Raw genomic sequence first — 14,798 nt, forward strand, 5'->3', positions numbered from 1 at the left:
GGTATTTGACAAATATTTTCTGTGTTTAAAAGGAAAATATTATATTAATCTGGTACCAAAAAAATCACTGTATTTGCAATTTAAGATTACATAATATCAGCGTTGACATCTAAACACAAGTCTTCTGAGACTTAAAACATTTATGTTATTCTAGAACTTTAGAGAAGCTACTAGACTGATAAATCAGTATGTTTTTGTAATGCTGTGGCTGATTAATGACTTTCATAATAATTGCTCTGCCTGATTTTGTTTTAAATATTGCTAAAATGTCCCTTTATATTTTTCCAAGATTTAATTTTTCAGTAAAACTTAGCCCCCCGTATACTTTGTCAAAATAACTAGACAATTATATTTTTAAAAATTGTTAAAACAAAGTTCTACCTATCACTCTGCATTTATATTAACATCAGACTTTCTAATGGCAGTGAGCTGTGCTATATAAATATTACCTCAAAGTAAAACTTCAGGTTTTAATTTTTGCATTCTTATTTTTGGTCACATTTCTCATTTTCTTCCCAAGATTAGTTGCTTTCAAATGCTGGTAACATCATCTATCCATAGAATAGGGCTGAAGACTTTATAACCATTAAACATGTTATAGCTAAGACTGCTTTGATGGATATTTACTCTTAAAAGCATGAGTGGCTTTTTGCCAGTTTTTCTTATCCGTTTTTTAAAACTTCACATATACTAGAAATTTAAACTTCTTTTAGGAATTCAAACTCCAGAATGAATATCTAGATATTACATAATTCATACCTGTTCCAATGTGCAAATAGCACCATTAAACAAGTGGCATCATATATATAAAAAAAAGTCATGCTAATTCAGCATATCAGTGCCATCAAATATGCACTAAAATAAGGGGGAGGCAAAACAATAATTTAAAAAAAAAATTTTTCCACTTCTTCACTAAACTCCAAACACAGTCTTGACTTTCAATACAATTCAAAGTAGGGATTGCTCTAGCTGATATTTACTGCGTCCCATGCTCAGTACACAAACTATTTTCCCAGGGCAGTGATCCATCTCTAATCACAGGAATTGAAGTACAATGTCTTTATTTAGAGCAACTCACCTAAATGCAGCCAGGAAGTTCGAGCACTACATCTTCATTTGATTTGTCTGAAAGATTTTTATATCAATTACAGTATAAATGCAACACTTTAAAAATACTTTGGCTCTTTGAGTACTCTAAATACTACAGGGGACATCTCCCAGTAGTAAACTGATATTATCCTTCCAGCTATTTTTGTTGCTGATCTTTTATTTAATGTGCCCTAATCGATTCAAGAGATGCTATGTGACTACATTAAGCACCGGATTCCGCAAGCTTACATTTTCTGAAGGTAGCTGTGAAGATTTTAATCAGGTACTTGAGAGTTGCCAGTTGCATTTATCAGTAAGGATTTGTTTTGTTTTAACTGCTTTTCATAGTGATTAAAATTTATTTCAAGTGAAATATAAACCTAGAAAATATGTATTCCAAAATGTTTAATTTTAATTTCTTGCTAGCAAAGATAATGGTGTCTCATTTTAGAATCTGTACTAATTTTATCTTGCTGCTTTTTTTAAGCAAGAAGTCTGTTCTTGAGAAAATAAAGTTAGATTTTCTATTTGATTCAGTAGGAGAATTCAGATATATCCTGACATGTAAAACTCTGCTGTTTTTGAAATGTACAAACCACTGCAAAAACAATCAGCACGTGATTTAGAAAAATGAGAGAAATGAAGACAGTAGGGGGATGTCTTGACATTAATTTCATAATATAATGAAAGATAAATATGATTAATGATCAGTGAATATTTCTATTCTCATCTCACTATTTAAAACATACTAATTTCACCTTTTTAGGCTAAATATGTTTTTAGCATATTCTCCTAATCTGCTTTGCCAAAAATATTTAGTACAATATAAACATTATTGTTTCTTTTTACCCCTATTTTAGAATTTTTCTTTGTATGGTTGAAGAGTATTTTTGTGATGTTGAAAATTATTATTAAAATACACCTGGAAATATCAAAAGACTCTGAATATAAGATAATGTGTAGAAAAAGAAACAGTGCTTATGTTATACAGAAGTATTTACATAGAGTGTCTATTGTTTACACAGTGTCCCATTTAATGTGCATTTCCAGTATAGCCAGAGTATATGCTACAGACATTTATGCTGATCATAGCTAGTATTTTTGTAGTAGTAGCATTTTATACATATTGTATTTTTTACAATATGTGAGGAAAATAGGAGATGAAAAAAGACTGCATAATATTGCAACATGCTTTAAAATAACGAGATATAAATACAGTAAGGTAAGTGCAAGATTCAAAAGCTTTGGGATTTGGTGCAGATTACTTCATATACACCGACTTTTAGGAACTGCTTAAGCTTTTTGATAGAAGAAGATAATTATAGTGCAGGACTGAAAATGAACCCCACCAATCACTTGCCTCTCACAGTCATGGCTACACTTTATAAGACAGAACCAATGCAATAAATTAAACAGTTAGGTGTACATTCTGTGTGTCATTGGGGGCATCAGCCCCTCACTCATAAGTCTGAGAACCAAGGCAGTCAGCTGGCCTCCAATTCTCTGAGGTGCTGGGGCTGCACAGCAACTTGCATTAAGCACTCAGTACATCACAGGATCTGACTTCGATTAGAAAGCATAGTATAGTGGAATCCTGTCATAAGGATTGATTTTGGGCAATCCCCATTTTGACTGCAATATCCAAATGCACACTCTGGTCCTGATCCAGCAAAGCACTGACGCATTTGCTTATCTTTAAGTCTGTGAGTAATCATATTGAATTCAGTGGGACTATTCACCTGTTTAAAGTTAAGCTTGTGCTTGAGTGATTTATTGGATCAGAGAATATATAGAAGCCAATAAACCAATGAACTTCCCAAACCAGATGTGCTAAGAAGTAAAATCACCATTTTACAAGGACAGAGAAAGTTCCTTTAGATGTCTTAATGCCAAAGCAGGTCTGACAGGTTAAAATTGGCACTAAACAGCACACCCACAAACTGTAACATTCTTTATCTGAAGCTGAGTGCCACTCAGAAAGGGTATAAAAAACCTTTCCAACCTTAGAAAACATCAAATAAATTACAGGTGAGAAACAAACGTCATCATAAATGAGAAATGACTTTGGGACTGTAAAGTTTGATCCATGCCACTGTGAATAATGGCTACGAGCCACAATTAATAAAACTGAATTCCACTGTAATTACAAATTTTTCATTTATATATATATAATGAAACCCTACGACTAAGATTTTTGTTTAAGATACAAGAATCTTAGTTTTAGGGCTTCATTATATAAATAAATGCAAGCTCTCTTGTCAGCTTGTATTTTCTCTCAAAGCTACTTATCATTTCAACTTAAATCTTCCAGGTTCTGGAGCTGGAAAGTTAGTAATGTAATTCTGTTTCTGAACCAAACTCATCTAAGGATACTCTTTCTCTGTCAAATATCTTTAGTAATATACTAAACAGACATAAGCACATTATTGTATTAAACTTGTCTTTTACCATCAGCAAATTTAAGGAAGCTTGTTCCCCTCTCCATCTTTTTAATGGTCACAGAGCAAGATTCATACATTAGAATCAGGTGCCTCTGCATTTTCAGGCTATCAGACACAACTGCATTTCTTTCTTTCTTTCTTTCTTTCTTTCTTTCTTTCTTTCTTTCTTTCTTTTATAAAATATTTCAAATGGGAGGCAAATTTGGGGATGGGGAAGAAAAAGACATTATTTTTAAAAAACAGTAGTATGCCAACCTAAAGTGTTTGTTACTGTTAAATTTTTTAATCAGGGAAACTTGCATTAAAATGTATAATTGATTTATTCAGTTATTTACAAACTACAGCAACAAACTCTACATGACTGTTAAATTTGCAGGTCGAAGCTCGTACAACTGAAGCTTCACCTGAAGGTACACTTGAAGTATTTGCCACCATTGATGGATCCAGAGGAATACAAGTAAAATGGCTAGCTCCGAATAAACCTAATGGACAGTTAACCTATGCAGTCCTCGTCACTGGTCTCTTCTATGCCAATCAAGGTATTTTCTTTACAGTACATCTAATCTTACCATTATAATAATAATAAACTTAAAACACTAGAATTCTGTTGGGGGTTTTTTCAAGTATTTCTTTAGTAGTGAATTTTAATTTTCTCCCACTATCTTTAAGTTGTTGATTTCAGAGAGAGAGTAAGAGAGGCACAGACACACAAATAAGTGGTTGATCGTTTTAGTAATATAATGATATATTACTGCAATTGCATATGGTACTTTCCAGCGCCAACACATATATGGGCAACAAAAGACAAGATCCTTGCCCAAAAATCTTTCAATCTAAAGATACAAACAAAGGCTCTGATCTTGCAACCCTTACTCAGACAAGTAGTCCCTATTCACACAGTACGAATATGTTTGCTTTTGTGAGTAAGAGTGACTCACAGGAATAAGGTTTGCAGGTTTGGGTTTGTGTACAGTACAATTTATACAAGCAATGATAAAGAAGTATTGCTTAGATTAGCAAGACAACTTTCTGTTTTTAAGGAGATCATTTTTTAAGAGTAGTACCTACTGACATCAACCACTTATTCTTTTCAAAAATATTTGAATAAAAATTGTAACTTTATTTTATTTAACAAAACAGTTTCAACCCATGAAATAAAAAATAGGTGACAGGTGATATTATCTCTTCTAATGTACATTAAGGACAATTATTTTGTGTCTCTACTGCATTTGCACCTTCTGTGGTCATTTATACCAGTGCAAAGTTATGCAGTGTGGGTGTAAAGTTCTACCAGATCAGAATGGTGTTTTATAACCACTTTGCATATTTGTAAAGGAATATACAAGACACAACTAACTGTAACCAGGGCAATTTTTGAATGCTCTACATTGAATGCATGTTTTTCAAGCAATTGCGCAGTGCAGCAACTTAGGTACAATTCTGTAACAACTTATTATAAAATACCCAAGTAATGAATAAGAATAAACATTGACAAAAATGTATGTGCATCAAGCTATCAAGTCTCTTTTAAGGTATAATAAAATATCATACACAAATAACATTTATAAATTCTATCTTAATAGCAAATATTGTCATTAATTTTTATTGTCTTTTAAATCATGATTGTTGTAAGGTATCTATAAAAGTATTTCTGGTGATATTGATAATTATGAAAAAACTCTGCTGAAAAACAATGTTCAGGTGATAGTTATTTACTCTGTGTTAATCCTTTATGTTCTGTAGGCAAATAAAATTTAATCAGTATCCTAAGCGCAGTAATACGTGTGATGGTGAATCACTGATGGCTTTTTAAGTTGTCTTTTTTTAAATAATCAAAGTAAAAACAGTTTGATTCTTCCAGTATTGCCAATAAAGAAAAATACGAACTGCAATTTCTGTCCTCTGAGAGGAAGTATATAAATGCACTTGTTTGTGTAGATGTTTGAGAACATATGTGCTGACGAATTTAATGTGTGGTAGGCAGTCTCAGCTGACCCCTCACAAAAGCCCTTTTTTATGCAATGAAGGCTTTGATGTATTCTGCTGTAAACCACTTGTAAGATTATGAGGTGAAGGAGTGATGATCGATTTGAAAAAAAGGAGCAACATTTTGGCTGGACCCATGACAGCACAGCCATTTCCGCCAAAGCAGCAGGGTGAATAATGCAAAAGCCATATTCCCCTTGTGTTTAATCTTGCATTGTTTTTGCAGAGAAAATTTCTGCTTGCCTTCTAAGTCATGTCATCCTCGGTTGTCATCCCGTCTCTCAAACCATCAAAACGGTATTAAATGTTGCAAAGCTGCGCAGCAAGAGAACTTTCAAAAGTCAGAACCCATTTGCAGAGCAGCCCTTGTAGAAAATATATTCTGTTCTCGGCAGAATTTTCCTTCAGTTCTTTCCACTGAGAAGTTTACTGATTTCTCCCAGTGGAATCTGCTGGAATTTATCGGTTCATGGTTGGCAGTCACAGATTAAGGTAAATGTCGATCCGTAATGACCCTCTACATGTTAGTATTGCAGTAAAGCTGGGCTTTTATGTCAAAGATATCGGAGAGGGAGCTATTACACATGACAGGGGTGATCAAGGGACTCCAGACCAAGGCAAGCATTATTAAATATTGACTAGTTCTGTGATTTATGTAGAGCTGGAGGAAAAAAGTGACTTTTTAACCATTATATATTCTTCAGCAACGAAAACCAGCCATTTATCTCCTGCTGGTAATAAAGAACAGAGTGGCTGCATATTTTAGTGGAGGGGAAAACCTGGCCTTATAAATGAGATGGACTCTTTCATGATAACATTTCAGTTTGCTAATTGCCAAAAGCAAAACAGGCAAATTGGAAGCAATTACAAGATTTGACTTAAAGAGGTTGCTGTGTTAGTTCAACTCAGGAGGAGGTACTGGGGGGTTGGAAGAATTGTCTGGGGAATGGAACACACAACATTTCATTACATTTGTTCACTGTTGCTGAAACTTTGGTTTGCAACGTTAAATAAATAAATAGTGTTTAAATATTATTCCTCCCCACCTCCACCTCAGAAGTCAGCAGCTCTAGCAGTTGACATTTATGCTCACTGTTTGGAAGTATATGTTCCTCTGCAGTAAAGAAATTGCACATTAATTCATCAAACTTATTTAAGACATCATCTGCTCACTAGATTTACACAAAGCTTATTGAATTACCTAATGGTTAATTGCTATTTCTTTGACGTAATGAACAACTATATTTCAGCCTTTGCAGTGATGTCTGTTAAAGAGGCAGCAATTATAATGTATACATTGGGGGTGGAATTTGGCTCGTATAAAGATATGTTAGCATCAAAATAATTGAATCCTAAGCTTGGGTCAGTGGCCTGTTTGTCAGTGTGCTAACCTTCAGTTTGGGAGACTAAATTAGGAAACAGACTTTAGATCTTGGATCCCAAACCAAGCAGACTGAACATGTTTTAGAGATGAAGCACTCAGCTTCCTTGCAAAAAGTGGGAGGTAGCAATCACATTGATGCTAGAGTGTTGTAATTTATGTGTCTATATATGTTTATCTGCTATAAGTGGATATACACTATGTAAATGCCTTATAGTGTGTATAGTCTCAAAGAGATTATACACACCATAGCTTCTGCTGAAAATTTGAATCTCTTACAGTCTCGTATCTGATCCCATGTATGGGCAGGCTTGTCCCTTTCTTACTCAGCAGAAACATTGATATATTCCGCTCCAGGGCGCTTGTATGATTACTAGGTGCCAAAAGAATGGTCATTATGGGGAGAAACAGGACATTGCTGTGTGGCCCCAGAACAGTAAAGTCATTTTGGCAATTACCAATTACTCCTTGAAGCCATTTCATCATCGTGTTTAGTTGTGGGATCATAAGAATGGCCATACTGGGCCAGACCAATGGTCCATCTAGCCCAGTCCTTTGACAGTGGCCAGTGCCAGATGCACAGAGGGAATGAACAAAACAGGGCAATTATCGAGTGGTCATCCCCTGTCATCCAATCCCAGCATCTGGCAGTCTGAGGGTTAGGGACACCCAGACCTTGAGGTTGCGTGCCTGATCATCTTGGCTAATAGCAATTGGTGATCCTATACCACGAAACCCCAACCAATTCTACAGACTTGAAACGGTCATCTCAGGCCAGATAGACAAGATTATAAACAGATGGAATGCAACTACAGTAATGCCTACCCCACCACATTAAAAAATAATGAGTTAGGACCTCAAAAATCATGAGATTAGCTTAAAAAGTTGTATTTTTTTCCCCAGGGGAAAGGTATTCTACTAGTTTTGGTGTCCTTGGGATACATTCTACTCATGTTTTCAAATTTTTCTTTGCAACCATGAGGGCTAGAAACTTACTTTTTTGTAAAAGGAAAGTTGAGATTCTCACATAATCCCGTTAATACAGACCTGGGGCCTTAAGAAAAACACCAAATATCATAAGAACTGTGTTGGCAACACAGTAATGAAATATAAATTACCTATGTGGTTTTACTTACGTTTATTTAGACATTAAGAAACAACACTCCTTATTTAAAGAATGTCTTAAATTTGGGAAGAAAAATTTGAAGCTAAAGAAAAGCAAACAAATATTTAAGCATGCAAAGGCATCCGAAAAAAGTAGCTATAGATGAGTCATGATGTGTTTTGATCAACGGACTGATCTTCTGAAGTGCAGAGCACCATCGTCTTTCATCGTAAATAACAGTGCAGCCTCTCACAGGGTCAACCTCCAAGTATGTAGCATTTTCATGGCATTTTTACAAGAGCAGTTCAGCACCTCAAAGGGTTGGGCCCATGGTATATATGCTTCATTAAGTTATGGAGTCTTTCTTTATGAAAAATAGCTTCAAAGTATTGCAAGGGGTATCGATATATGAAGCAGTGATCCTTTCAGACATATCCCATTGAATTTATATAGTTTTTTACCAACCCATCCCCAATGTATATCCCGCAGACTGCATTTGATATGCTGTTATCTTATCAGTGACCTACTATAGCATATGGTATGTTGAGATAGCAGGTTCGTGACATAGAAAGTGTTTAAATAACATGTAATCTTAACACTTTCCGTGTCATGAACCTGTTATCCCAACATTTTTGAAGGCACCAATCTTCATGCTGAATATTTTGTAGTTGTCCCTAGGCTCAGCTGCTGTTTTATTCCATCCAAAACCTTTTGCATTTCATACACACGTCTGTATCTGTCTGCTTGATATACACCTGATTCTCCACAAAAAAGTGACTATCATACATCATTAGTTAAGATACCATCTTGCTAATTTTCCATCCAGTGATATATTTCTAATAACTTTGCCACTCTCGAGTTTAAAGGATATTAAACTGCCTAATGGCTTATTGGTTATTTCCTTGCTATAATAAACTGTATTTAATCATATACAGTGTTCTTGGTATGGGGACAAATGATCCCCTTTAAAATTACCCACAGAAGTTGTAAAGAAATTGTAATATTATTTAGGAAATAGTATGTGATTTTGTAATTAAGGACTGCATGGTAATGCAAAAGCATAAAAGAGTGAGTTAAGGTTGCATCGGCAGTCTTAACTTTGGCATTTCCTGACTTTTGAGTGCTTAATCATACAACCAAGAAATTCACTTAATATAAATTTGTATGGAATTTCCTGGTTTGTCAGTACCAAAGGGCTCCAATGGTGTCAGGAAGCTGGCCTCCTATTTTTTGTTGTTTACATATCAGTAGGGTATGGGTCTTAGGAAGCAGTTAATACCCTCGTCACCATCCACTAATAGCCAAGTTGGTAAGGAGGGGAAAATTCTATCATAAACAGACTAAAATGGTCATTGTGGAACTACAGATGTAGATCACAGATCCGGAGGTGCTGCCTTGGATTTTCTGGCAAAAGAAAATGCTAAGGTTGGATCTTTTCACAGTTTGACTAAGCTGTTCCATTGCATCTAAGGGCTTGTCTACACTTACGGCGCTGCAGCTGTAGCACTTGGGGAAGACACTATCTATGCTGATGGGAGAGGTTCTCCCGTTGGCATCGGTAGAACACCTCCCTGAGAGGCGGTAGATATGTTGAGGGGAGAAGCCCTCCCATCGACATAGTGCTGTCAACATCAGGGATTAGGCTGGTTTCGCTAAAATCCATTGAGCAATGTTGTTATACCAACATAAGTTTGTAGTGTAGATCAGGGCTAAGAGAGACTTTTCTGCAACCATAGTAGCCTTCTCTAGCAAGCAGCACGGAGGTTTTTATGTGTCTTTCTGACTATACCTCTAGTTGCGAGGGCTTGAACAAACTGAGAAGGAAGTTTTGATGAGCCTGTGTTACACCATTCTGATCTACATGGGTATGGTTTCCAAACAAATACTTGTTCCTATTAAACTGCAAATCTGACTACAAGTGATTATACAGATCCTGGGTTCTGTCGCAAGTCTAAAGCCATCTTCCTGACAACCTGTTTCATGATAGCACAGAATTACAGAGACATATCTTGAAGCAAACTAGAGGTGTCTTGGAAAAAGTTGTTCAAGATCTGCTGCCTCCTTTGGAGAAATCTGTAAAAGGACTTTGTATAGCAAATGCAATATCTAAGGCAGGAGATATTCAGTTCTATGTTGATCTCTTTAAGTGCCCCACAAGGACTGCTTGATTACCTGTTTGTCTGTCTTGATGAAAGATTAAGGCTTTGGGTCCAGCCCAGATCCACTTTGCATAGGACTCAAGAGGGCTGGGGAGCAAAGCTGAGTTGACCCAGTGCAACTTAGGGCAAATCACAGCTGGCTGCTGGCACCCTCATTGAAGCACCTGGCAGCTGGGAAAAGCCAGGGCAATTGACATGTCAGCCATGACCCTCTTCTCCTAGCAATGGCCCTAAGGCAGGAGCTGCAACAGGAAATCATCATCTGGCTGATTAAACTGGATTTATGACCCTTTTGCACCACCACAGTGGTGCAAGGGTCCATAGGTGGGCCAGAGCTCTAGCCCCATGTGTATTTGGATTCATGTGGCAACAAGTTGGACTTAGCCAGAGCTCTGACCCACAGTGGCCCTTTTGTGGGTGGCTTCAGCATGGTCCTAACCTCCATGTTTGTTACATCACTTAAGTCAAAGTGGAGATATAGTCCTTGCTATATTATTTTCCACTGCTTTTTGTAGTGTTTTTTGTTAGACAACCCTCACGCTACTTTTAAGCTCTGATATTCTTCTGGTATCCTTAAAGAGAGGTAATTACGAACCTTGTAACTCTGTTTGTTTGGCAATCTCCCATAGGATTCTCACCCGCATACTAACCTCCCCTTCAAGCCTGCAGATCTTGCAACCAAGATGTGTTTTTCTGTATCCATAGGGTTACATATAATGTAAGTACTATGTTTCATGTTTCCCTTTATCCACTGGGGTATTGTCAAGTTTCAATTTTTGTTTTAACTTTGGCATTTGTTGAAGAAATTTTAAAAAATCTGGTTGAGTAAATTGGTTCTCTATTAACGCAGCTTCTAGGAGAAGCTTCCCCTTTCCCACTAGGTTCCTGATTCAGTGCTTAGGCACACTTTTGAAACAGGCCATAGATGGTGAATGTAGATATGGACAGGTTAAAACTTGAACCTCTTGCGCAGAAAGAGGGACAGATGGTGGTGGCAAAAGCGTGTTTTTCCATTCACATAGAATGGAATGTGCCACCTGCTGACATGTGGTAACAACACTCATCTCTTAAATTATGGGAGTTCCCAACCTATTGAAGGTTTGAGGCCCAAGAGTGAGACTCCTGTGAGATGACGTCTTCAAAAAAGCAGAATTACAAGGGTGAGTACTTTCCCCTTAGATATGACAAGAAAAGGATTTCAGCCAATCAACTCCTAGAAAAATCAAATATTTATCCTCTCAGAAATGACAAAAAAAGGGTCTAATTTACACACAATGGGTCAAATTTACTGTGGATGGAGACCCACTTGTGTATACAATAATCTAAATTGTTTACACGGTTACTGTGACTGTGCATTCAAATGCATATTTAGATGTCTGAATGTCCATTTGAATTCATAACTGCTGCAACTGAATGTATAATTTTTAATTGTAAGCTCAAGTGCACAGTGTATTAGCTTGCATTACTTTGAGGATTGATTGGTTTGTTCATTTTGCCACAAAGACCTCTACTCTCTTTAATTTCAGGCCATCATACATTGTAAATTTTCCCGATATATATAATCAAATCACATCACTCATTTTCAAAACATCCCATTCGCTCAAACAATTATTCCTTTTTTAACAGGCCCACTAATAATTATTCACTTTTTAGGCCACTCTTGAAACAGTTATTCACCTACAGAAACTGCACTTATGATGTAAATAAAAGATTCAAGAAGACCGCATCACAGAAATTTGAAATCTTCTCCAAAAAAAATAAATATCAGTGTTCCATTTATCTTTCTGTGGTTTCTTGAATCAAGTGCCTCAGCTTGATTCCAGTGTTTAGTTACTCACAAAAGAAGTTTATTACCTCACATACTCCTGTGCTCGCAATAGCATATTAAGTATAAAGAAAGCCACCACAACGTTCCTTCAGTAATTTATCCCTGTCTGGTAGTCAGGGCTCCATATATTCTACAACACATTGGACCTAAATTCTGTAGTAAGGCTTCTTGATTTCTTTGGTATGCACATTAAATTCTGCACCACTGAGAATAATATTACCCACCTTGAGATGACAGCTTGGGGAAGGGTAGAGAGAAGCCTTGAACTTCAAAGAAAGAAAGAGAGTCCAATATGAGTAAATGAAATTAGGGTGATCGCAGCGTGACTTAACTTCTCTGTTACTTGTGTGATGTATCACTAAATACATTTTAACCCTGTTTCAATCAGAGGCATTATTGTGTTGTCATAACACCTTAGGATAATGAGACAACTGAGAAATGAATTCACATTAGTCAGATTCTCTGCTAGTGTAAATTGAGGCACTTCCATTTAAGTCAGTAGATATACATTTACACCATCTGAGGCCCTAGCCCATTGTATTTTGATACACTATTGTATTGAGTGGTAGAGGTTCTGCAGCTCCAAGTTATTTATTTTTTAAAATAGTCTAGCAAATTGCATGTATGGTATACTTTTGGTGTCTCCAAATGCTCGTGAAAAATGCAGTGGGCTCTACTGGATTAAGTTCAGTCTCAGTCATGCTACTGATTTACTCTCTGACCTGGGATAAGTCATTTCACCTCTCTGTAACTGTCTCCCTGTCTGTAAAGGTAGGAAAATAATACTTATCTACCTCCCAGGAGTGTTGTGAGGATTAATTGGTTAATGTTTGTACAGCACTTGAAAATGTAAAGTACTGTGTAACTGTTAAATATTATTATTAAATGAAATTGAAATTATATACAAGTCCTAAAGATGGGGGGTGGTGAATGATCCGAATATGCATGTTATATCAGTATATGTGTACAGGACTTGAAGGCAAGTTCAACGCAGAGGAATGCACTATTTAAACTCTGATTTATGTGACCAGAATTAACACCACAGAAAACTCCAGGTTTTACACACTCATTTGCAGAATTACTGGACAATGTTTATTCATGGCTGAATAGTCCTTGAACAGTTTCACAATAAGCTAAGTACAAACAGGTTTTCCTTCAACATCAGATATTCTTTTCTTTCCTGTTTCATGCAGTGTATGGCTTTATTGCAGACAATACAAGGAAAACGTCCTTTCTTTAACTTCTCTTATATCCCTTCTACAGTGGACCATGGTTTTGTGTTTCATAGTTCTGTAGAAGACCCCAGTGTCATACTACAACTAATATTGTTTTCAAGATCTTTTTCTCCTTCATTTTGCATAGTTCTTTTTTTCCATAGTTAACCAGTCTGCTTCTGCTTAGTGTGCCATGTGCAGCTTCACTGCTACCATATTGTAGTGCAGGTACACAATGATATGCCCTACCACTTTTAAGTATGTCTTCATCCACTCTTGCAAGCTAAGAAGACACAGGCCTGATCAGTAATTGGATGGCAGAGCAGACTAGATGCTTCAGATGTTTCAATAGTAAACAGTACTCCCAACCTGTGTTATTGCTCTAGATAGATTTGGTGAACTGTGCACTGAGGAAGGCTGGCTTTTGGTTGCTTTATATTATTTACAGTCTTCAATTCTCAGCAAGACTCTCAGGACCAAATTCGTGGTGTAGGTGCCTTTCAACCTGTCAAAGCCCAAATGCAGGAAGCAATGTAGACAATAACTGAAAATGGCGGTCACAATAAAGTATTCATGCACAAGACTGAAAATGTTCTCAGTGCTCTTCCTACAAAAGTATTCATTCCTTAAATATTAATAACACTTCCCATAAATTCAGTTTCATTATTCTTTTTTTCCTGAGGTAAATAATTTTCAGAAATAATTGAGGACACATCAAATTGGTACCTTAAAGTCTAACATGAGTTATGACTCTCAAAATGAAGAGAATTTTGAGAAATATCATTAATCATGTAGCAGAAAAAGCAACTAAAGGCAGAATGCAAAATGAAGCAGACTTCCTCTGCTTTATCTTATTTCTTACATGCTTCTAAGTTGTTGCTGAAAGCCAACTAGTTCCTGTGCCCAGTTATGAAATGAAAGGCAACCAGCACATATTTCCAATGAGTGACTATTGTGTATGCAACCCAGTCCACTCCGGCAACAATATATAACAGATCAGAGCCCTAACAGATGAGGTAAATAAGTTTGGATGATCTTATGTGTTTGTCCAGAACAAGTCTTCTGACCTCCAGAGAATGTAGCAAAGGCCATCTATTTTCTCTGGGAAGGGGGAAGTAAGATGAGGATTGGCTTTGGAGGGGGTGGGGGCAAAACTTGGTGGGATACTTCTTTTATTTTTATTATTAGTTTTTATCTGGGTTATATGATGGGGATCAAATTGGACTTGGATTGAATATGTAACTTTTTATATTATGTCAAAAGTACCTAGAGTTCAGGATCGGTGTTCTTTGGTAGATATGGTGTACAACAAACTAAATAATGCTATTCATATGATTTTTACCTAGCTTTTGTCACAATAATTAAATAAGCTAAAAAGATACATTATTTAGTTCTGTTTCTGATTCTCACATATCTTCCAAATCACTTGAATAAGTACAATAAATTGTCCTCTTGAGTGATTTTGTGGTACTTTGGATCTACAGCTGCATCATTTATGATGTCACATGTAAGGTTGACTGGAAAAGCCATAAATATGTTTTATGTCAAATAAAAATCCTAGATCAAGCTTAGAACTTCATTCCTTCTAGAGCATT

General features: G+C 36.3%; 1 protein-coding gene across 1 annotated transcript in view; it reads left to right on the forward strand.

Moving 5' to 3' along the window:
* The window catches only part of USH2A (usherin), a 580,026-nt gene that overhangs the window by 335,456 nt on the left and 229,772 nt on the right, over window positions 1–14,798 (forward strand). Inside the window, exon 36 of the mRNA XM_048843172.2 lies at window positions 3,907–4,069. Within this exon, the coding sequence (XP_048699129.2) occupies window positions 3,907–4,069 (163 nt within the window). The remainder of the gene's footprint in view (window positions 1–3,906; window positions 4,070–14,798) is intronic.

The sequence above is a fragment of the Caretta caretta genome, chromosome 3 (genome assembly GCF_965140235.1).
Source record: "Caretta caretta isolate rCarCar2 chromosome 3, rCarCar1.hap1, whole genome shotgun sequence".
Taxonomy (NCBI): Eukaryota; Metazoa; Chordata; order Testudines; family Cheloniidae; genus Caretta; species Caretta caretta.